This window comes from Thunnus maccoyii, chromosome 3 (assembly GCF_910596095.1).
Source record: "Thunnus maccoyii chromosome 3, fThuMac1.1, whole genome shotgun sequence".
NCBI lineage: Eukaryota > Metazoa > Chordata > Actinopteri > Scombriformes > Scombridae > Thunnus > Thunnus maccoyii.
Window position 1 is genome coordinate 9,028,220 of NC_056535.1, and position 23,472 is coordinate 9,051,691.

The 23,472-nt window shown below is 42.3% G+C and overlaps 2 protein-coding genes across 8 annotated transcripts in view; one reads left to right on the forward strand and one right to left on the reverse strand.

Annotated features, from left to right (window-relative positions):
• The window catches only part of dnah1 (dynein, axonemal, heavy chain 1), a 34,450-nt gene extending 24,204 nt beyond the window's left edge, over nucleotides 1–10,246 (reverse strand). The window contains exons 1-29 of one of the 4 annotated variants that reach the window (XM_042406303.1): nucleotides 10,157–10,246; nucleotides 8,944–9,120; nucleotides 8,727–8,808; nucleotides 8,343–8,517; nucleotides 8,076–8,226; nucleotides 7,587–7,719; nucleotides 7,326–7,496; nucleotides 6,951–7,206; nucleotides 6,656–6,810; nucleotides 6,305–6,516; nucleotides 5,774–6,072; nucleotides 5,469–5,619; nucleotides 5,110–5,303; nucleotides 4,733–4,958; nucleotides 4,448–4,567; nucleotides 4,232–4,314; nucleotides 3,887–4,028; nucleotides 3,562–3,717; nucleotides 3,207–3,405; nucleotides 2,850–3,103; nucleotides 2,325–2,537; nucleotides 2,043–2,207; nucleotides 1,802–1,923; nucleotides 1,376–1,481; nucleotides 1,098–1,277; nucleotides 818–958; nucleotides 520–683; nucleotides 293–406; nucleotides 10–198 (exon numbers count right to left, since the gene is read on the reverse strand). In XM_042406303.1, the coding sequence (XP_042262237.1) occupies nucleotides 10–198; nucleotides 293–406; nucleotides 520–683; nucleotides 818–958; nucleotides 1,098–1,277; nucleotides 1,376–1,481; nucleotides 1,802–1,923; nucleotides 2,043–2,207; nucleotides 2,325–2,537; nucleotides 2,850–3,103; nucleotides 3,207–3,405; nucleotides 3,562–3,717; nucleotides 3,887–4,028; nucleotides 4,232–4,314; nucleotides 4,448–4,567; nucleotides 4,733–4,958; nucleotides 5,110–5,303; nucleotides 5,469–5,619; nucleotides 5,774–6,072; nucleotides 6,305–6,516; nucleotides 6,656–6,810; nucleotides 6,951–7,206; nucleotides 7,326–7,496; nucleotides 7,587–7,719; nucleotides 8,076–8,226; nucleotides 8,343–8,517; nucleotides 8,727–8,808; nucleotides 8,944–9,117 (4,727 nt within the window). In that variant the 5' untranslated portion in view covers nucleotides 9,118–9,120; nucleotides 10,157–10,246. Of the gene's footprint in view, nucleotides 1–9; nucleotides 199–292; nucleotides 407–519; nucleotides 684–817; nucleotides 959–1,097; nucleotides 1,278–1,375; nucleotides 1,482–1,801; nucleotides 1,924–2,042; nucleotides 2,208–2,324; nucleotides 2,538–2,849; nucleotides 3,104–3,206; nucleotides 3,406–3,561; nucleotides 3,718–3,886; nucleotides 4,029–4,231; nucleotides 4,315–4,447; nucleotides 4,568–4,732; nucleotides 4,959–5,109; nucleotides 5,304–5,468; nucleotides 5,620–5,773; nucleotides 6,073–6,304; nucleotides 6,517–6,655; nucleotides 6,811–6,950; nucleotides 7,207–7,325; nucleotides 7,497–7,586; nucleotides 7,720–8,075; nucleotides 8,227–8,342; nucleotides 8,518–8,726; nucleotides 8,809–8,943; nucleotides 9,138–10,113 lie in introns of all 4 variants that reach the window. The other 3 variants (XM_042406301.1, XM_042406302.1, XM_042406304.1) reach the window with 3 other exon arrangements.
• Nucleotides 10,235–23,412, forward strand: si:dkey-202e22.2 (netrin-4). Of its 4 annotated transcripts, none has more exons than XM_042406307.1 (11): nucleotides 10,235–10,309; nucleotides 12,464–12,648; nucleotides 19,494–19,984; nucleotides 20,077–20,397; nucleotides 20,730–20,856; nucleotides 21,519–21,707; nucleotides 21,978–22,194; nucleotides 22,320–22,447; nucleotides 22,590–22,658; nucleotides 22,761–22,931; nucleotides 23,073–23,412. In XM_042406307.1, the coding sequence occupies exons 2-11, from the start codon at nucleotides 12,630–12,632 to the stop codon at nucleotides 23,207–23,209; spliced, it is 1,869 nt and encodes a 622-aa protein (XP_042262241.1). In that variant the 5' UTR covers nucleotides 10,235–10,309; nucleotides 12,464–12,629; the 3' UTR covers nucleotides 23,210–23,412. The 4 variants fall into 4 exon arrangements, with proteins under 4 accessions (XP_042262241.1, XP_042262242.1, XP_042262239.1 ...); XM_042406308.1 differs by lacking the exons at nucleotides 10,235–10,309; nucleotides 12,464–12,648 and adding an exon at nucleotides 18,127–18,937 and having other exon boundaries at nucleotides 19,494–19,701; nucleotides 19,804–19,984; XM_042406305.1 differs by lacking the exons at nucleotides 10,235–10,309; nucleotides 12,464–12,648 and adding an exon at nucleotides 18,127–18,937.
• The last annotated feature ends 60 nt before the right edge of the window (nucleotides 23,413–23,472 follow it).

The window sequence follows — 23,472 nt, forward strand, 5'->3', positions numbered from 1 at the left end:
ATATCTTACCTGGCCAACCCTTTGAGAAACTTGCCCATTGCAATGAAGTCCAGCTGATCTGAGCAGTTGAAAACCACTGTCTGGATGGCCAGAGCCTTTCCCAGATCTTTAGTCGTTTCTGTCTTTCCTGTTCCTGCTGGACCTGCTGGAGCTCCTCCAAACTTCAGGTGCAGAGCTCCTGTCAGGGTCAGGTAGCATCTAAAAGAGGCAGACAGTGGTGTATTCAAAAGAGTACACAGCATTCAGCCAGAACAAGAGTGGACAACCCTAGAATTACCAGCTAGGTGTCTACCTGTCAGTGAGCGGGGTGATGACCAGACGTCCGGAGTTACCAAGATACTCGTATCCATACAAGAACTCTGCATTCACTGCTCTGATGTATAAGTCATCTTTTGCCCAGTAATATCTACAAACCCAGAATATATGATATAATGCATACAATATTATAGTGGACTCAAAGGTCCGGATTGACAGAAGTAGACAGTGACAGAAAGCAGAACAACAAAATGAACAGATAACCTGAGCTGGCTGATCCACTCAAAGTCATTGATGCTTGAGACTCCCAGCTCCACCAGATTGGCTGCAACATCTTTAGCATGGACCTCTATGACGATGAGGGCAGACAGCACAGCTCGCTGCATCTTAGACAGACCTCCTCTCACCAGTTGCACCAAGTCACCCAGCTGCACAAACCAAAGGCAAAATGTTAAGAATGTGAATATATACTTTGCAGTGGGTAATGAAAACATTGTGAAAATGCAATTTTTTAGAGTGATATTTAGTTTGAATATTGGCTGGTCTAATACCAAGTCTACACCTGTGTCTGTAGTTGGGGATACAGGCGGTTGGCGAGGTCTCCTTGTTCCAAAGCCTCAGACACCTCAGCAGTCCAGAAGACCTGACAGCCAGCTATCACCACTTGACCAGGCCACGATAACACCCACTCCACACGAGGTTGCTGATGGGTTAAGAGGGCACATGCAGATCTTACAAAGTCTGGACTACTTAAAAATGCATCAAGGTAAAATTGTACAAACAAACTGTACAAGAGTAGAAAACACATCAAAAACATCAAAGTGAAACTCAGGGTCGCGTACCTCAGGGTAGACTTTGAGTGAGCGGTCAATATTATCCCTCAATGTGGCTTTCATAGATTTCTCCACATCCCTGAGCCAGTCCTCCACATTTCCAGTGGGCCACACTGGCAGGAACAGATACACCTCCTCCCCTTCTCCAGAGTACATATGCGTGATCTGTAGATCTGACTGGAATTGAAGCTGAGAACCAAGAGATGTGTCAGTCATGTGGTATGCATTTTATGTTTCCAGTAGTCTATGAGTAAAGCAATTGTAAGAAACAACCAGCCAAAACAAACCCGTGCGATGTTCTCGAAGCATTTGCGCAAGTGTGGTTGTACAGCAGTGGGATCTTTGGTCTGGGACAGAATCTCCAAAAGCTCATCATCTGACAGGAAGTAAAACCTACAAACAAATATTCACTGTACAGTGCACTGTGCAAAGTTTGTGCAATTAACAGTGTTCCATAACTTAGTATTGCCACAGATAGCTGGCTATTCGGTATCTTGTATAGATTTTTGTTGATACAAGTATCCTTTATTTTTTCAAGATAGCAAGTTTGGCCACTCAGTGTTGATGAGGGGGTGATATGATGTGAAAAAGTGACATCAGTGTATACGCTGTACAGTAAATGGTATATGAAATCAAAAGACTGATAAATCTGTTATTAAAACCATAAGAAACCAGTGCCAGGGGTGTTTCAGGACACTTTGACTGGGCCTTACCTGGGGAAGGAGCCTCGCTTTGTCTCCAAGTACTCACTGAGACCCTTCTGCACCTGTTCTAGCAGTGTGTTGCACTCTTTCAGTTTGTCCAGCAGACGAGCATCTGGACACAGCTCAATCACCTAGAGATGAATACAGAAACACACATGAACAAGCACGCACACCGGCACTATTATAATTTATCTCTCAGCTAAGCTCTAAACCTCTTTCCTTTAATATGAGGTATTGTGAAAGCTCCGACCTTTCGGTTATTAAAGGCACTTTTCATGATTCTCTTCCATGTTTGTTCCATTTGCTGGTATCTCTTTCCTTCCACAGGCAGCTGCTGGTTGATATCATCAGAGCTGAAGATAGGCTCCAAATAGAGCCAGGAGCGCTGGCACGTCAGCCACTCCTCCAGCACATCCTGCAAGCATCAGAAGAGGGCAGTAGCACAACATAAGACACTGCAGTAAGACGATGGTTATTCTAGAGACACCTTAAATGTGTGTGTGTGTATGTGTGTGTGTGTGTGTATGTGTACTTGAGTTATTCTGAGTTTGCTCTCCCAGGTGTTGATACGGCCCTCAAAGGCTTTCTTGAATGGAGAGAAGGACATGCTCTGCGTCATGACAATGTGGTCATCCAGCAACTGAGATGCTTCATCTGGGCTCTTCAGGATGTAGGTGCCTGTTTCTTTGTATGGCAGCACATCGAAGACTACTGTCGACCACTCTTGTTCCATCTTTTCCAGGGCCTGGGTGAGTAGGTGTGAAAAAACAAACAAAACCACCAGTTTTAATGAAGATATTTACACACTGACCTTGTGCATCAGCAAGCAAAGTGAAGAGAGTTTCTTTGAACCAAAAAAACACAGTCAATACCACCCCTCTCAAGTGCTCCTATTGTAGAAATTGCATGTGGACTAAATTTTGTTCATGCAGAGGATTAAAATAAGCTTATATAAGCAAATCTTATCCAACACACTCCATCCATCATAAAAAAACAAAACACAGCTAAATACTTTATACAACATTGTATTAAGAGTGTGACTCCTGTTCAGCTGTACCTGTTCAATGGTGTACTCTTTCCCAGCCACCTCAGCCACCTGAGCTATGTCATCCACATGGTTTTGTAGGCCAAGCTCCAGGCAGCGGGAGAAGGTCAGGTTGGCTTTGGGTTTGACTTTCATCTGAATGCGTTCTGAAAGCATCTCCCAGTGGCGGCTCCTCATCCCTGGGTTCCTCAGGCCCTGAATCAGAGGGATGTATGGACGGAAGTCCTCAATCTTGCTGCGGATTACAGTTGCCACCATCTGGCAGTCTAGTGTAAGACAAAGAGAGAGGGCCAAGAAAATATACATCAGCCACATTAACAATCAAAGCTCACTTTGTCAAGTTTGAATGGTGATAGATGTGTCACACACCAGGAATGTCCTTGAATTGTTTAATGCATTTGTGCATAGTCTTGAGAGCATCTGTGACATTGCGCTCAAGCTGCTCAGGGTCGATGGAAGACAGCGGGTCACTGAGCCAGCTCTCATGCCAACGGAGCCAATCAAAGGTGGTGGACCATAGGTCCTTATAAGGCTGGAAGTCCTTTATCAGCTTCTGCAGACGATCATACTGCAATACACATTTACATTTCACTGTTAGAAAAAACATGATTAACGTATATTCTTTCCCAGATTGTTAAACTGTTCAAAACAACGGGGAATAATCTAGTGGCTGGAATGACAAAATGTCATTTGCTTGATGCTTGATGGATTCTCCTTCACTTACATTTGTAACAGGAAGACCAAACAGACGTTCTCTGATGTTGTAGGTTTGAGCCATAGTCTGACACTCCTTAAGTTGTTTGCTTGTACGCCTGATCTCGTTGGCCATCTCATGGGCATGACTAATGTCTGCATGACTTGCAAACCCAGCAACCAACATCTATAAACACAGTTAAGGTGATTTAGAACCAAGTAACATAAACTTTCTTTTCTCAACCTGAAAATTGAGTTTCTTACATGAAAACAGAATAGACTAATACTAATAATAATGATTATTATTAATAATAATAAATGATTATTAAACAAAAACACTAGTAGGCTCAGCTAACCTGTAGGGAGTCCAGGTGCTCCTCAAAGTTGTTCTGGTCGACTAACTGGATCTTGTGGAAGCGCTCCTCATCCTCCACATGCTGGATGGCTACTGCTTCCATCTGGCTGGTTATCCTATGAGGATACCCAATAGCTGTCCACCTAAATAAAGATAAATTATAAATTATAAATATAAAAAGGATAAATTACTGTAGTAGCACTAGAATATCACTAAGTATCACTAGAATAACTCCAAAGTTCCCTCTTGTCACTCTAACCACCATGGACCCATTAAATCATTCTCAATGCCACATGCAAACAAAAATCTAATTTTCAAAAAATTTGCATAATAAATATACACTTACTTTTTATTAACATCCTCGTCTGAAAGACAGTAGCAAAATTCGTCTATCAGCTCATAGTCTGACAGGGTCTTGCCAATAACTTCCTGTTATGGACAGATTGAAAAAAAAAAAACATATATATACATATATACATATATACATATATATATAGACAGGGTAACCTTGCTTTCATATGACAAATAACAAAGACTGCTGGTTCATTCCTTCAATCTGCACCTTGTAACTCTTAAGCTGTTCTGGGATTTGTTTCATCCATTCTCTCTTTTCAGTCAGTTCTTCAATGCTGTTGGGTTTCTCACGTAGTTTTCTACTCATGATGTTACACTCTTCAGATGCCTAGATAAACACACAGGACAAAAATGCAAACAGTGCAAGTTAAAAAGCAGGAAAAGATAATCAAGCAGAAATAAATGTAAGTCCTGGGTATAGAAAATGATCAAAACACTTCAATGCATAATACTTTTACAGTATATAATTAAGGCCTCTAAACAAATGACTTACATCGTCAACCTGCTTGCGCAGCTTCAGAGCAAAGTGGTCCAACAGTGCATTGGCTAAAGCCCTTCTTTTGTTAGTGAGAGCCTGACGTACAGTCTCCACACGGACAATAAATGGACCAATGACAATGGAGGATGGCAACGAGTGTTCAAGACTTTCCTTCTCCTTCAGATGTTGTTCCACTTGTTTCTTAACTTCCTGGGATGTCTGCTCTGCCTGGGTGTGGGATCTGGCAGAGAAAACAGAGGCAAAAGAGAAGATGTGAATCATTCAGCAGAAAACATCAATGTCAGAGAGGACAATAAATCTGACTGATCCATGTTCTTAAACTTGTGGGGGCATTGTGAAAACTTGCTGATATAATTTAAACACAAACTTACTTGAGAAGGGTGTCTATGTCCAGGTTGTGTAGCTCTAAGTGTTTGGTATATTCAGCAGCGTAAGCCTTAAGAGGTATGGCAGCTTTAATTAGAGCCATGCGGATCTTTTCTCTCAACTCATTTACTTCTGGCTCCCACAAATTCACTGATTCGAGCACAGGATCGTCGCCAATAAACAACTTTTGCATCACAAGCTGGCGTGAAGAGGAGAGGAACAGTTAAATCCTCAGCATCATTGTCACTGACCTTATACTTGTCATTATACCTAACCATGAATAGATTAGCCTATTGTGAACAAGGTTTAGATATCTTTTAATTCAGTGCTCTGTGATTCAGGGGGATTGCAGATTTCATTTTACCTTATAGAGTTGTGGTACATTGTATGTGGCCACAATGCTCTTATCGAACAGGTTAATGATAGATGTCTCAAAATTCTCCAGAGGAGTGCTGTAATGAACGCCAGTCTGATCCAGAACCAAATCCACCTGGAACACAGGGTTCTTCTTTGGCCTAGATATAAATAATAGGTTATGTCACAATTATTATCAAACACATCAAAATAAGTACATAATGTACAGCTGACTCCAAGATATATTTAGAGAATGAGGAAATATGCAAAAGGGAAAAGTATATGTAAAGGTAGTGCATATGTATGCTATCTTACTTGTAGGGGCTACTGACGAGGTTGTTCCCCCAGACCAGGTCCTGAGGACATGTCAGCACACTGTGACAAGCGTCCAACAGCAGCTGAGTCAGGCTCATCAGTGAGTACTGCACAAGGTAGCGTAAGGTGTCCTGCAGTTTGTAGCACACCATCGCCATCAGTCTGTACAGCTTGGACATCTTGTACATCTCCCAGGAAGACTCGTTCACGTTGTACATGCCTCGGCCAGTGATTCCCAGGTTGGAACGGACAATGTTGCACAGAGTGACCATCCATGCCTCCCGAAGAAACAGGCTTATCTGGAGAAAGATGAAATGATTCAATGTCTCTTAATGTCACGCTTAACATCAGCCACAAAATCTACCCATTGTTAAATTTAACCCACAAATAAGCTGCGGTTGCCCATTTGGCTATGGCATGCGCAGTGATTACCAGATAATTAAACTATGCAGTCAACTTTTTATTAAAAGAAAAAAGCTATCTATCATAGCCCAATATTTGCAGTAGAAAAGCTCCTCAATGATACAATACCTGAGTATATGTTTGAGACTGGATGACCTCAAACTCATCCAGTCGCAGTGGTTTGATCGAGGTGACATTGAACAGCCTCATGGCTTCTACTTTGTTGCACTCAGACCTTATTTCACATAATGCACAGATCACTTCTCGCCTTGATAGCAGGGAACAGAAGGTAAATGCAGACTTGGTCTTCTCAAAGGCAAAGTGAGGAACTGGAACACGCCCTGTACACATGTAAAACAAAGCACTGTGTTTAGTTTCTCAAGGTGAATGTAGGTGAATGTCAGGGATTAGCTGGTCACAGATTTCCTTAATCCTGACCTCACTGATTCAAACAAATGTATCCGAGGCAAAGTGTCTCACCTTTTTGCGGCACATATTCAGGAACCTTCTTTGGCAGGGTGATGTGTGAAAACTCCTGATGGCTCATCACTACTTTGTCCAAGCTGATGCGGATCATAGTTCGATCATATTCCAGTTTTACCTCTTTCTCCAGGTCCCCTATACACTTATCCAGCCTGCATACATAATATTCCCCTTATTCACCCTTCATTTATTACTTAGCATTTCAACTCAGGGGGGTATATTGTAAAACAAATAAGACTGAATAAGGAGAAAATGACAAGTAAGGATAACAGTTAAAGTTGACGATGCTCACATTTCCAATCTGAGGCCAGGGCCTGAAAAGGCACGTCTTTTCATATGCTGGAGACTGTGGGGATTGAGAGATGGTGTTTCCCTCCCGATGGGCATGCAGTCCACAGTTAAGTGGTAGAGGAGGAGGGCCTCTGTGTTGTCCCTGCAGTGCATGGCAAACTGGATCCGCTGGACAAAGACACGTGGATCCTCAGCAGCGAATAACAATCTGATCCTGTGTACCCAGTACTTACTGCCTATTAACAGGGGGCTTACTCCTGTGCAACAGAGACAGATAGAAAGCATGCATACATGTTAAACATGACAAACAGAGGGACAGCAGAGACAGAGACAAGGCAATACAGTATCATTATAATGCAAAAACATAAAAACTGACCAGGGGATTTACTCTTTTTGTGTTCTTCATTAAGAATAGGATTTCCTTCTTCATCTGTTGGTCTATTGTTTTGGTGAACCTTCTGTACCAGGTACTGGCATTTCTCCTTACAATAGTCAAGAACCCCAACTAAATGCCAGCTGTACTCTAGAGAGGGGGTTTTGGGATCCTCTTCAAAAGAGAAAGAAGAGAGTATGCATCAAAGAACAGGAAAAAAATTTCTATCCCTGTTTACACAATATATTTCCGAAGACATCTTACCAAAGGCTATCTCATCATCTGTAGGCAGCAGGGCTTTTGCAGGAATAGGTTTTCGATCAGGAGATGCTTCAGCATTTCCCAGGGCGAGCCAGTCTTCTGGAGTACGGCAGTCATACTCCTCGTTGTCAAATGTCTTAACATAGCAAAGATAAGTGTGGCTGTACTCCAAAGTATGGGATGTATGATTAATCTTCAATGTCATTTTTTATAGCAAAAATTATCCACATTTCCTCCATTCCAGCATCTTAATTGTTTTTGTCATATGTGATGGTAAACAGAATGTCTTATATAACAAGCAATTTGAAGATGTCACCTTGTGTTTTAGGATATTATGATGGCCATTTTTTCTGACATTTTATAGAGCAAACAATTAATTGATCAATACAAGTAATCTACAGCTTAATTGATAATGAAAATAATCATTAGTTGCAGCCCTAGAAATCAGGAGCCAAAATGCCATGAAAAACATTGCAGCAGTAACAGACTCACCTCCAGTGGGAGGTAGGGTGACACAGGATTGTCTGGCGTGGTCACATGCTCATCACTACTGCCCCAACGTCTTGGCATTAGAAGATTAGAGTCTATGCCCTTATCTGCCAGGAGCTGTGCAAAATCAAGCTTCAAGTACTCCCTTCGACGTCTATTGGAAAATACACAAAATAAAACAATGTAAATAAGTCAAGGAAAAATAGGAAATGCAAGCAGCTGCAAAGCACTAGATGAAGGGTCTTCACAACACACACAAACAGGACATACCTCTCTATCTCTAACTTGCGAGGGATTTTTCCAGGAATGGTTTGGTAGGGCATCTGGACCTTAGGTGTATCTCCACCACGGCAGAAGTATGAAGTTTGTAATCGTTGTGAAATAGGTCCATAGTTATCCTTTTCAATAAACTTGCATTGGTCTGATGGAATCTTGAAGGTAATAACTAAGAAAAAGTGCAGAAGGACAAGAGTTTTACACACAGCATACAGTACCAGTCAAACGTTTGGACACACCTTCCCATTCTCTTGAAAGAGGATGTATAAAAAACTGTATTTTAGAGAAGCATATTATGTTACACAATACTTGGCGCATCAGAAACAATGATTTTAACAGCCTGCATGCCAAAAAATGGTATGTAATACAGTATCTCACCTTCTGATGTGTTGAAACCACTGAACTCAAGGATGGATTTGCCCTGTGACCTCAGCTGGGTGTCAGGTTTCTCTGTATAAGACTAATCAGTAAACATTTACGCTTGGTGTTTGGTCAAAACATGATAGCAGCTCAGTATTTTGCATGCGCTTCACGATAAAATATCAGGTCTGAACTTGAATGGTCACAGGCATGAATTTATAGTATGTGCTTTTACCTGGAACTTTGAAGTAATGATATCCGAGTAGAGGCCCCTCTGTTCATTCACACAGCATTTCCTGATTGGAGGGAATTTGTGTCTGTGACTTGCAGCAAGAGGCTTTCGCTCTGGAGGTTTGCTGGGGGGATGAGGCACCAGAACCCCGAAACCAGGCAAATATTTGCCCTCCATCACCTAGTTGAATAAAATAACTGATGCGTGAGCAAAGAAGCATTTAGATTCTTGATTCATTATACTGAACACATATATATAGTATAGGCAATTGCTTTAGCTTTACATGTAAAATTTGGATGAAAACTGCATGTAATGATGCTGCCATAGCTGTATTTGGAAAAAATAAATTAACAGTATCCATGAGTTGAACAAAGCAGACAACATGAAGGTATGCACCAACAGTACGGTTTGCATTATCTGTGAGCTTTATTTAGGAGTGTCTGTATGGTGTAGCATAAAATGTATATACAAACTTATAGTGAATGAGCTGATGTGCTCTGTTTTTGTTTAGAAAAATATGTTAGCCCATATAAATTTGGCTGTCTTTAAAGGTAGAACAGTTTCTATCACTTTGGCAAATCACACTAGGTTTTTTGTTTAGAAAGTTTTCATTATTGTTCTAAATAGTTTTCATTTTTCTTCGTAAAAGTAATCGTTAGTGACAAAGTTAACGTTAAATAACTTAGCGTTCACCCAGTGTCAGTTTTAACCAACCGCTGATGTCAAGTTACTACTGCCAAATAACTAATATAGGTAAACCAGGAAAGAATACCTGCCAGAATACTATCTATCCCTCAGCTATTTCGTAACGTCAAATAACATTTGTTGTGTGGAAGTCTGTTCCCCTGTCGTTATGTGTTTCCCCTGACCTTAAACCTAACCAGCTAATTATCTCTGCTACGCCTAACTTATAACCATAACCTATGTCCTAACCCCAACCGCGGCGGTGGTGCTACAGAAGACACAATTTTGACAGGAGAGGAACATTATTTGAGGGGTGAGCAGACTTCGACACAACAACGGCATTAATGGTGACTCTAGCATTTAAGCTACAATCACTAGCTAGCTTTATCGTTTTGGCAAACCACTTGACTGAATTAACCCCACGAAACAATTAACCCCATGAAATAATTTAATTTTGTGAACAATGGACCACCAGTAACTTAGACATACCTTATTTCCCTTATTTTAGATCCAACTGCAAGTTGTGACGCACCTTTTAAGTATCCCGTGCACTGCTAAAACTTTTGAAATCTCAGTTTGCAAGCGACAGCTAAGTTGGCAACGGTTGTCATGGAGATGAAGATGTGTTGCTCCGCCGCCGACAGGGAAAGCCCCACGACTGTCGCTCTTTGTTGGACTGAAGGAGGTAACACGTCTCCTGCAGAAAGACTTTTTAAATATTTAACCCATTTAGTGAACACGACCTTTTTAGCACAATTAGACAATAAGAAAATAAGAGAAAAGAAAAGAACAAGAAGGGGAAAGGAATGCTTTATGCTGCTTTAAAGTTACTTCTACTCAGAGAGAACTACTTTACTCTTTTTCCTCCATAGCCTACATTTATCTGACAGCTGTACTTATGCTCCTGCATCCTGCAGATGCAGCTTCAGGTTTTTCCAAACATGATCAGTTAATAAATATGATGTAAAACCCAATGTATAAAGTAGTTAGTAGCCTCAACTTCCGCAGCTACAACATGATCATTCTGCTCTATCAGTAATAGTAGCCTAATCCAATAATAGATAATAAAGTGTAATATCTAAGAAGATGCATTTTTGCTGAATTAATGAGTACTTCTGATGCCTGTTAATACTTACATGCTTAGAGACTTTGAGCTGTAAAAGACTATTTTTCCACTTTACTATTGCTACTTTTGCATATGTAACATCTGAATATTGTAGAAACTGTCAATTTTCTCTCTCACAGTTGTATTTTATTAAGTATTAAGACCATTTCTCAGTCCTCTGTTTTTAACAGCTGTATAACTGGATAAATTTGAATCTTGAAGCAGTAGTAGAAGACCTAAAACAAAGTCGTAGCTCAAAAAGTTAAATATATACAGTACAGTGCCAAGGTTTTAGGCTCTTCAGATGTTTAGATTCTCATCCAATACCATCAGGGAGGCATGTGATCAGTCTCAAATTTATTCTACAGCATGACAATGACCCCAAATATACATAGTCATAAAAACTACCTTCAGTGACAAGAAGAACAAGGAGTCCTGCAACAGATGGTTTGGCCCCCACAGAGCCCTGATCTCAACATCATGGAGTCCGTCTGGGATTACATGAAGAGACAGAAGACAGTGAGACGCCTGAATCCACAGAAGTCTTGTGGTAACTTCTCCAAGATGCTTGGAACGAGCGTGGTCACACCAGATGTTGATTTGATTTAGGTTTCTTCTGTTTACTGAACTTTGTATGTAGTTAATAAATACATATATATTGTTTTTGGCACTATTTTTGAAAGCATCCTCAGTTTACTTTTTTTTCCTCTAAAAAAAAAAATACCCTACATATTTTGAGCATCTGGGAGATTGATACTCAAAGCTGTGAGTGATTTTACATAATACATAATTTCTCATGACATTGTTCTCCACAGGTAAGCACCCATGCTGCTCCTGATGGAGATAGTGATGGTAATGGCAATAATGATAAGCTAATGGAATTTGATTGGAATGCAGCCTTTCTTGTGTTCAAATTTGCAATCTTTTCTTTTCACACTCCTGACAGCTCGAATATGTCCACAAGGGGGAAAACCCCACTGACCCGTGCGATCCCCACACTCCTGGGTCACAAGGCCATCATAACCTTGTCTGTTTCCCAGGGTAGATCCCAGGCATCATGCACTGCGGCCCCTGCTCCTGTGGCTGGCCTCTTCAGTTGAAACGCATCAGAGCAGCCCGAGATTGGGTAGCCAAGCACAAATGAATAGTCTCATGTGTCTGAACTCTCACATGTCACTTGTCAAGGACATGCTGCTACGCAGATAGGGATGAATTAAGGTCGAGAGGTGAGTGGAGAGTAGCTGAAGAGGTGTAGTCTGTGTGAAAATCAGTTCTGGGGCCACAGGAGGTCTTGCGTCTGGCTGGGATCATAAGGACAAGGGGGTTAGAAGTGACCCTCATCACTGGTCTCTGTGAGAGGGTCATGAGCAAAATGACAAGTTCTTTACAGTGGAGCCAAAGAGCAATGGACAAATACAAAGAGTGACTTGATATGGATGCTATGGATACTTCAGTACTGTGCAGCAATTGGTCACTACTCAAGATAGGCTTCTTGAAATGTTTAGTAAGAGGTCCTTCACTTCATTGGCTTCTCCTCAATAGAGCTCAGTCTAAAAGCAATGACCTCACCCAATGAGGAAGCCTAAACCAAATGAAAGACTTCCCCAAGGGTCTAAAAATCCCACATCTAAAAATGACATTATCATATCAGAGTGACTTTAGCACTCAAAGCATCCTGACCACAACAGTTTATTAATGATTAACAGATCCCTAATGGTATTGATTAAATCACAGAGGAGATCCGGACCAGAGAGGTTCCAAAGAAAACCACACAAAAACCACAAGTCTCTGATGAGGTAGTGGTCCTCAAAACATGGTCGCCTACCAATGTTTGGCTGGCAGTACTGCAGCCATCTCTGGAGCCAGGAGCCCACCATGGTGATGGGACTTGATTGGACAGATGTGGCTCGCAGCTCTGGGTGAGTGGAACTGATTAAACCCTAACTAGCTTTGTTACAGCTTTGATCCACCCTGTTGTACTCACTTTTCGCTCTAACAGTACAGCAGCAGATATATACTGACATGAAAGATCTGGCTCAACATCAACCGCTTAAGAACATCAATATTAGTCACTTACATAATCACCCAGATGTACAATCTATCCTCTCCTCTCTTAATCCTACAATCCTTATTCATCCACTTCTCCTCCCTTCCCACTCCTCCCTCTCTCCTGCTTTTACAGTATTGGGATGTTGTGAGGGTCATGCCTTTGTGAATATAACTCCTATTTTACGCTAATGACATCAGCATGTGCTGCTAACTTTAGCCCCTCCTGAGGGCCAGATGTTGGCTGAAAGGATCAAACACTGGCTACCCGCCCCCCCACCCCCCACCCCCATACTGTCACATTGCTGGGCAAGCCAGGAGGGCTTAGTGGTCGCTGAAATTCCCACATACTTCTTTTCTCCTGCAATAATCCACTATCCAACCACAACTGTTGGCACAGCCTTATGTTGCAGTGTGCTTTTATTTTTGCATTTGTGCACAGGAATGGAAAATTACGAAGGCATCCTGTAGTTTTCAATGAAGTCTCATCAAAGTCCCCCTCCACTCAAAAATGTGTTTTGTTTCTTGTTCCTACGGTTGAATGTTTGAGCTTCATTGTGCAGAATGCTGTGTGTGCAGAGTTTTACACTAGAAGGCTGTTTTCACATTCATCTGCTTAAGGTTTCTTTGTGCTCATTGAAAATCATATTTTACAGGGTGGTTTTCAAAAGTTTAGCTGCTGGAAACAAGATGTCTCCTACTTCACTGTAAAGTCCATTCTCAGTTTTTGTGCACTGGAGGCTTCAAGTTTCAATATCACACCTGTGTAAGTTGAATATTGGACCAGAACTGACTCCAAACTAGTTGTGTTGTCACAAATCATGCTTGTAGTCCAACCACTTAAAATCTGATTTTCAATAAGCACAGATAAATTTTCCACTTTCAACACATGAATATGAAAACAACTTTCCAGTGTCAAACTTTGCACATACGTACATCATTCTGCAAACTTCAAATTGTAAGAACTAGAAAAAAAATTGGAAAAAACATGCAATGCACAGAGCTATAAAATCTTGCTTATGATTTAGACATTGACACTGTGGAGCGAGAAACAAATAGAACTCCTGGATGCATTGTAAGGCTCATTTACACCCACCACTTACAACTTAATACCCATCACTGCACCTTGTTTTCAAAGCACTTCCGCTTTTTTAAGGGCCGTCCGCTCTGAGTGACAACACTACTATGGTCCATGAATGTCACTGGTGTCAGTTCATAGATGAAACAGATCCACCATGAGGGCAGCAAACGTCACATTAACATCACAGTGTTTTGTGGCAGATACCTGGTGTGCATTTTACGAGAGCAAAGCAATATATGATGCCGCCTCCATGCAGATTCGATTTTTGACTTGGCTTGACTTGGTCATACGAGGTCCTGTCGTTTAACAGTGACCCCTGTGCTTGGCTACACATTGAAGTTGCCGTCACGGGTTGGCTCACAGGTGGGCTCTTGGCATGCCAATAAAGATGTGTTTAATGAGTTGAGAAGGGCCTCAAAGCAACAAAGTGGCCAGACATGAGAGACAGACTGGAAACCCCAACCTGTGGACCCGGGACCTCAAACAGCTGCGTTTGATTTTTCCTCTCATTTGCTCCATTTCTCCGTGTGACTTTTAGAAGGGAAACCAAAGTCAGACACTGTGTGGTGTAAAAATATTCAGCATAGTGGGAGACACTCAGTGATTCAAAGCTTGAAAACCAACTAAAACAGTTTGTGTGTATTTAAACAAGCATAAACATCATGTTCATGGCTGTCTGCATCTAACTGATTCTGAACTCCAGTGATTGTCCAACATTTAGCCTAATTGTGCTGACCTCTGACCTCCGACACACTTAATGCTAGTTGGATTTGTTCAGCTTGTTTACTCTTTTATATATATATAATTTTATTTAAGTGCCAATTTACAGTTCATGTGAATCCATTGTTGAGGTGGTTTGGGTGGTTATCTAAGCCAAGTCAGTATGCTTCATCTAAGTGAGCTGGAAGAATAAAAAGCAGTGAGTTGAATCTGTAACACATGTCTGTGTGTGTGTTTTGTGGTAGAAAGCCAGTCTGTGTGCTGGCATTCACGTTTGTTTATGTGGGTGGGCAATGGAAAGCCAAGAAAGAGTTATCAAGAATTGATGTCTATGTGATTATGTGAGTGAGTTGGTGACACACAATCTTGAGCTTGTTAGTCGATGACATTACAAACAGATATAAAGAAGTCAGACAGGGGCACAAGACTGAGGGGACCTGTAGTAGGAGTTTGTTTTTGCGAGTGTGTTTGTGTGTGGGAGCTTAATTTGTTGTCCAATACTAAACAGGAGTTTCAGCCATAAATAAGTCATCATCACTCAACTGAAACCTCCTCAAGCGAGCCACTCTTTAACATAGCCGACATTCCTCCTCATTAAGAATGAATAAAGAATAAATGGGAACAGTTCCGCATAGTTACCCGTCACTTACACACATGTAAGAGTTTATGACCACACTTCTTCCATGTACAAACACCTGCAAATTCACACACAAGCGCACAGACTCACACGTTATTGGTTTGGCAATCTGCCTGAGCACTCCACAAGAGGCCTTGATTTGTCATCCTGCTTCATCTGGCCTCTATCAATTTCTGACCTGACAACTTAATCTATGTCATTCATTCTCTCACATCAAAGAGGCACTGTGCAATCTTAAACAAACACATGCACACGTTAACAAACTATCTTTAAACTGTCACTCTGTGCTTATTAACTCATTTTCTGTGGCATGAGGATGATGGTAGTACACAGTGTTTTTTTTTTGTTGATAACCATGCTCAGACTGATGATATATTCATGCAACAGACCAACTCAAACAACCCTAAAGCAATATCTCCTTTTCATTGGACTTGAACTCTTGGCCTTTGCTGTTGACCTGCCACCTTGACCTTTCCAACCTCAAACTGTCAGACTGACAGTCTTAGGGGGGAAGTATGTGGGAAAGATTTATTTTATGATCTAAAAGAGTGAAACTGTACCGTGTACCTTATATAGGAAACACCATGAGTCTTTCTTAAAAAATTCAACAGGGCAATTAAATTTGACCTCAGTGTTTAACCCCCTGGCATTTACTGTACTGGTTGCACTCGTGGCCAGTGGATAACGTCACATGAGATCTTACAGTGTCACCATAGTTTCCATAATAAAAATAAAAACAAAAATGCCATAATAAACTGAAACATTTAAGATTAAACTGGAATAAACCTGACCTTTTCAAATCCACACACACTGATTGAATGGATGTGCTATTTAGAGAAACATATTAAGGCCTGATCATGCCTGCCTGTGAGGCCTACATCCGGTAAAGTCATGTAAGGAAGCAGCCTAATCCTCGTCTTCTCTGGAAGAACATATGAGCTGACATGTAGGATACAAATATCGAGAAAAGACATGAAGAGAGAAGGAGATGGAGAAGTGCAGAGTGACTCCATGTGCTGGACGCACGTATGTAAGAACAGCCCGGACAAACATTGAGGATTATAAGGGCGGGAGGTTGGGGAGGCGAGGGGGGGGGGTCTCTGTTCGTCTGACCCTGGCTCCCTAACCCCCGGCCCCCATTAAGCCCTGTAAATGAGAAAAAGAGGAGCAATTAGAGAGGCAGTCATGGGGCAGGTAGGAGATCCCTGTGACCTTTCCTGGCTGGTATTTGACCTCTCACAGCTGGGGGCCATGATGAAGATACATCCTGAACATTGAGAAAATGTATTCAGTGAAAGGTAGTGGACAAAAAAAAGGAAAAAAAAAAAGAAGACATTTTTCTCTCAGATAACACGTGTTGGGAACTGAAGTATGGATTCTGTTGTTATTCCTCTTTAAATGTTTATATGTGTTAAAACTTTATTGGTGGTGGGCTGGGCTGGCATTCCTATATCACTGAAAATTGCCCTTAATTACAGTTTAGTCAATTAAGAATGCAATGTGTTTTACATTTTGAAGCTAAAATGAGCCACCAAACATAGTTTACTTGCACTTGAATTGGCTGCTCTTAAGAATGTTTTATGGCTCACTTTTCCAGCCTGCTGCCAACTTTGACCTCAAACCTCAGTGACTTACATTTACTGAAGGCAAATAGCCTACAATTTCGACAACATCTGTTATATTAAGACGGTTATAAATCAGTCACATACAACTTTCTCTACACAGGTCCTCCCTTACTGCAACTTGTGAGAAAACCTAATTTCTGTGGGACCCACAAGTCAGAACTGACTCCAAATCAGCCAGAAACAATGTGTGTATGCCACTAACAGTACCAGATAACAGCTAATCCCTCATAAATGGCATTACTCTAATCTCCCAGAAAGCTATTCTTAGCGTATACTGCACCACTGGAGTGAGACGACAGGAGAAACTGTGAGATGCATGAATATGTGGGGGACCCTGCAGAGTTTTATTATATAGAGGCCTGCCAGACACTGACTGGTGTTACGGGAGAAGAGGGAAAAAGAGATGAAAGGAAACACCAGCAAGAGGCCAACAAAGACGAATGTCCAGCAGATAGAGATGGAGTGATATATGACGTGAGAGAATGTGGAAAAGGGAATAAAAACTTTTGCAGCATGGTACATTTAATATCAATACAGATGGACAAAATTCTGACTAAGTGACCACTGCTGGCTGGCTCTAAAACAACATCACATCATATTTTCTGTCAGCACACACACATCACCCTCATCACTGGCCCATATGCCTCTCTTTAAATTCTGTTTTTGCTCTCCACTCTGGGGAAAAGCAAACAGCGAGTCTGTAAACAATCTGTGTGACGTTAAAGACATTTATAGAAACCAATCCAATTCTGTGCATCTACTCCAATTTTCTGAGCCCCCTGTATTTGCAGTTGAGCCATAAAACTGGAGAGACATGGTGTTTATTCTTCAAATTCAGAGAGTGTGTGTGCCAGGGAGGGAAAATACATCAAGCTCAGCATAGGTTTCCTGACATGTGTGTGATTAAAAGAACTTAAAAAGAAGGGCTGTCATGTATCAGACCATGTGTTTATTGTCCAGTGGTATAATGAAGAATGGCAGAGTAATCTCTCCAGTCAGGCAGACAGATGGGAGAAAGGCCTTTTTCTTGTCCAAGTCATTTGCATGAAACTCCAAGCTGTCAGATTCTTTTGGTGCCACAATGCGCCATCAAGCTGCAAATAACTGCACTCAGGACTATTTTTGTCTCCCTTCTCAGATTTCTTCCTACTAGACTTCAAAGAGACCTGTAACTTGGAATTACTGCAGCTAAAAAAACAGGAGGACAGAAGCAGATAAACTAATTTCCTCGTTCTATTACGAGGCCCAGGTTAGTGGTTAGTGGAGGGATCTGGTTTAGTTGGTATGCGCTGCGCGGCTGGTTCACATTAACCGTGTTGACGAGCTAGTGCAAGTCACAAGTCTGTGCTCAACTGCGCACGATATTTCGCCGAATCCCAGTGGATGAAGGTCGGTCAGAGTGGGGGGAAAAACACACCGCCTCAATCCAGAGTAGTTTTGGTTTAGTGTTTCTCCTCTTCTCTCTCAGTCGTTGTTGCAGTACAGCGTCCTCAAAGTGTGTGTATGTGTGTGGGCGGGGGGGACCGCGGATAAATAGAGCGCACACTGCTCTGCTGTGCGTAAACGGCTAGAGCGCTGGACCTGACTGGGACACGGAGCTATCTGGTTGGCTGCGAATTAATGGAAATATTTACATGAATTAATTAGCATAGAAACGGGCAATCTTCTTATAGCGCAAAATGGATGAAGACAAACATCTTCTATCAAATGGAAATTAGTAACATTTCGTTGTTGAGTCAAATGTGGAGCTTCGGGCTAAAAAGCATCCTTCTTTTGCTGCACCTGAGGCGCACAATCCACTTCTGTCACTAAGGATCCTATAAACATCAGCAGTAGTCCTGCAAGAAATCGGAAAAATACTCCTGGATTCATCCGGACGATTTGCGCATTGCGTAATTGGCAGAGAGATGCGCTTGTCCGTTAGACAGGCTACACATAATGTTGGGCCACATTTCTGCTGGAAGGCGTTTATCGCACCGCGCATGTTGTAAACACAAGAGAAACAAGGATGAGAGCGTCTAGCATGCTTGGGAAAGGTGGACATCAGATGCTTGTGGCGCTCAGTTGGCTATTTTTGTTTGTGACGCGGAGCGGAGCAGGTGAGTTGCGTCATCAGCTCTGAGTCAGTTGCGTCATTGTGGTTAAACTTGCATTCTCCCCTTTCACATCGTTTTAAGGATATGTTGTGAAGACTATTATAGTGACTGAACTGCTTTAAATTTCCATGACATTGATGAGATGATAATATCTTACATGGTTCCTCAGTTGCAGAGGACATTTTATCTTCTGGTTTGTGTCTTAAAAGTAAAGATCATACCTGGTGCTGATAAATTTGATAGTGTGGCTGCCATTACTAGTAACCTGAGAGTCTTAATGCTGTCCAGTGGGGGAAAGGGGAGGATTCTGTGTCACATCAGAGCAAACAGCAGGGGCACAATGGTCAGGCAAATTAAATATTCATGGGGAAAAAAATGAAGAGGACCTTGGTTTTGTCCATGATGTCAGTGCTTGTTCTTTTTTTGAAGGCTTTTCTGTCACCAAATATAAAAGCACTGATCTAGAAAAAAGCCCTCATTTTCTTCAAATAATAATTTTCCCTCTTCTGTGAGTCTTATCATAAAACTTTCACTGACTCTCCATCATCCTCTGTGTCAGATTCCAGATGTGTGGACCATGCCTGTAGTCCACCCATAGGGAACCTGGCTGTCGGCAGGACCCTCATCACCCTCTCAGGCTGCTGTGGGAACAGCTCCCTCCACCACATCACTTGCCCCCATCCTCCTGTGACACCCCACCTCTGCCCTGAGGACAGCCACCCACCTGCTCACATGGCCGATGACCCTTTCTTGCATCCAGATACCTGGTGGGCATCAGGTGCAGGTAGCGCCTTGGAGGAGCAGCAGGATGAGATCCGTTTGGACCTGGAAACACAGTTCTATCTGTCTCATGTGGTTTTGGTGTTCAGGTCACCCCGGCCTGCTGCCATGGTTGTTGAACGTTCAGCTGACTTTGGAAAGACCTGGGAAGCTCTCAAGGTCTTTGCACACAACTGCAGCATGGAGTTTGGCTTGACTGATGATTTTAGTCAGCCGGGCTCTTTGTGTACATCCCGTTATACCAGTGCGACACCCTGCAGTGGTGGGGAGGTAGGAGAATACGCAAAAAAATATAACATATTATCATTTAGCTGATCTAAAGTATTTGATTTAGTGCTGATTAGTGCTTTGTTTCTTCTCAGGTAATATTACGGACACTAGACCCCAGCAGTGCTATCACAGTGGACCCCTATGGTCCAGAGGCCCTCGCCCGCCTGACCCTCACTAACCTCCGCATCAGACTGCTTAAAGCTCAGACCTGTCCTACACCTCTGAACTCCTCAAAAGAAGCAACAAACACCACAGTCTCAGCTCTGACCTCCACATCCACCACAGAAAGCTCAGCCTCAGCACCTTATGCTATTTATACTTTACTGGCCAGAGGGACATGTCTGTGCCATGGACATGCTGAACATTGTGTACAACACAACAGCAGCCAGGACACAAGACAGGACAGTAACATGGTGAGTGTCTGTTCCTGTGTATGCAGGTGTGTGTCAAAGTGAAAGAACAGGCAGTGATAAAAAAATAAAGAGACTGTGAGAGGAAGTGCATCTGTCAGTTTTCACATCGGCCTGTGTTCTATTATGGTCTTGTAGAACACATGTGTCAGGATGTTAGGTCCAGATGTAAAATGTATTTACTGAAAATCGTTGGTTAAAGGTCTTTAAATTGCTTGATTTATTCCTTACACCACCTGCTTGGATCTATTTTATAGCTGTCTCTAGACAGCAGTTGTCTGTTATATCTGCAAGTGTAGGTGAAGTTACTGAGCAGTGCCAGATGTGTCTTCCAGGTGTCTGGTAGGTGTCTGTGTACTCACCACACAGCAGGGGATCACTGTGAGAAGTGTGCCTCGCTTTACAATGATCGTCCCTGGAGGCCCGCCAATGGCAGCAGCGGGGATCCCAATCCTTGCCAGAGTAAGTGACGACCAACAGGATCACATGACAGACGAGCCAGAGAAGAGATTTGATAGTGAAGAGCAGTGGTTCTCAAAGTTTTTCACGTCAAGGACCCCTTGTTTGATCCCTAGTTTGTAAACTGACACAAACTAGACCACAGACCCCCATTTGATAAGATTTTTGCATTTAGATGTTTTATTACAGAAAGCGTATGAAACCCACGACCAAAATAGTCACACATTCTGTCATTGTGTTACTTACGGATGAAATTATAGTGAAAATAAATTATTCCCCTTTTTGCTGGGGACCCCCTGAAACCCCCCCAAGGACCCCTAGGGGTCCCCAGACCCCACTATGTGAACCACTGATGTAAAGGGAGCAACAGAGCAGATGTGTGGGTGTCTACTTTGATTTAAATAAAGTTTAAATAAAGCTCCTTATAGTGGAGCCCTAGGAAGAACTAAGTCAACTTGTGTTTAGGTTTCTAGATGAAAAATGCTTTCAAGTACTATTTCGTAATATTGAGCTTTCATGATGTTTCATTTTCAATGTCAGCACAGGCTGAAATGTATTTTGTCTACAGTATATCCTCAAGTAGGCTATAGACTCATCCTGGTATCCTCACTTTGTCTCTCTCATCTCTTCCATTGCTATGACATCACACAACTCTGTGACATCAGAGTGCGAGTGCCACGGTCACGCAGATAGTTGTCACTTCTCCCAGCGGGCATGGCTTTCCTCCGGTGGCACCAGCGGTGGTGTTTGTGATGACTGCAGGCACAACACTGTGGGGCGCAGGTGCCAACGATGTCGCCATGGCTACCACCGTCACCCATCCTTGCCTCTCAGTTCCCCCCACGCCTGCACACGTAAGAGACAAAGCACAGGGTCGTCACTCATTCAGATGTGATGTTTTTCATCCAATCAGAAAAGCAAAATAAGGGACTTTTAATGATTGATTTGATCTAAAGGGAATTAATTCAAAATAACACAAGTTTGTGAATGAAATGAATGAGAACCATATGTTCTTATAGCTCCATCTGCCTGCATGTTTGTAATTTATAACTTGGCAGTAAAAGAAGAGCAAAACTAAAGGTTTCAACAGCATACAGAACTGTATCTGTGTCTCTGGTTCTCAGGCTGCTGGTGTGATCCACAGGGCTCTTTGCCTCCTCGTCCTGGAGAGGAGGGACCCTGGTGCCACCCTCGGAGCGGGCAGTGCAACTGTAAATCTGGTGTAGGGGGCACAACCTGCAGTCACTGCCTGCCTGGACACTGGGGCTTCGGAGTGGAGGGTTGCAAACCCTGTGTCTGCCCTCACAGCTGTGATCCAACCACTGGGCAGTGTGTGGACAGGTTAGCCTATGTATGCTTAGTCCATGGTCATTACGCAATACCTAGGAAGCTAAAATTTAATTTGATGGGGTTAATTGTTAACAACAACAGCCTTGACTTGATGGTTTTCAATTGCACCTTTGCAGCTACTCAAATAATCAGGTGTTCAATGTGCCCATCGGTGGAAAAATCCCTGATCTGGATCACATGTTCACAACTGAAGAAGACGTGCAGTGGTCAAAAGAGCTTGCAGTCTCTGCTCTGCATTATACAGGTGGGTGTTACAACTTTCTTTGAAGTAATGCTGTGTTGATGTTCATCTGCATGGCAAGGCTTAAAATCATTTCATACAGTGTAATTGAGACCAAAAATGTGACTACAAGTAGATCAGAGCATATCCCAATGTCTATACACAGGAAAGTGCAGCTGTAAGGAGAAAAAGCTGAGAAGTATGTCTGACCTCTGTAAGACCAAACATGACTATGGTAAGCAGTTCTCACTATTATCAATCTTTATTTTGACTGATGCTTTAAAAAATCATCTCAGGTTATGCTAACTGTGGATTGATCTGTCTGTGTGGCCCACAGTGATCAAGGCCAGCGTGCTGTCTGCTCATGACAAAGGCAGCCACGCAGAAGTGCAGGTCAAAGTGCACAAGGTCCTGCGATCAGGTCAGGTGGCACTGTACTTGGGGACAATCAGTATCTATCCTCTGTCCTGGACCAGCCGTGGCTGCACCTGTCCAATCCTAAACCCCGGTAGGAATAGTAAATATTTGTACTTGCAGATGATGTTTAAGTTGACCGATTAACGACACACTTTTGAAAATATCAAGCTCAAAACAACAGATTCCTTATTATATCAAATCAATTTACAATATCTTTCTTCTTCCCCCCCAGGTATGGAGTACCTGCTAGCAGGCCCAGAAGAGGCTGGGACAGGTCGTTTGCTGGTCACCATGCAGAGCGTGGTGGTCCCCTGGACACCCCGACTGGGTCTACTTATATCAGAGGGCCTCAGAAATGGATGTCCATGATCCATATGGTCCAAAAAGGCAGGGACACACTTTCAGGGGAGGATTTCACAAGGAAATGTATGAGTCAGTAAACAATTCAGAAAAGGGACTGAAAATCACTGGACAACATGCTGTATCATCAAGAGGGAAACTATCAGAGAGATAAACTCATGACCGCTCTAAAAATTTTGCACACAATGTGTGGGTGTATGACAAGAAATAAAGACTGAAATGAATGTTTGGCTGGTCACATTTAATCATCTACAAGTTGGTAAAATACCTGT

Excerpts from the sequence above, each read along its gene's own strand:
- si:dkey-202e22.2 (XM_042406305.1), top strand. The coding sequence starts at position 18,847 with ATGAGAGCGTCTAGCATGCTTGGGAAAGGTGGACATCAGATGCTTGTG. Across the intron at positions 18,938-19,493 it reads TGTGACGCGGAGCGGAGCAG|ATTCCAGATGTGTGGACCAT; the intron begins GTGAGTTGCGTC and ends CCTCTGTGTCAG. Across the intron at positions 22,448-22,589 it reads CTCTGCTCTGCATTATACAG|GAAAGTGCAGCTGTAAGGAG; the intron begins GTGGGTGTTACA and ends GTCTATACACAG.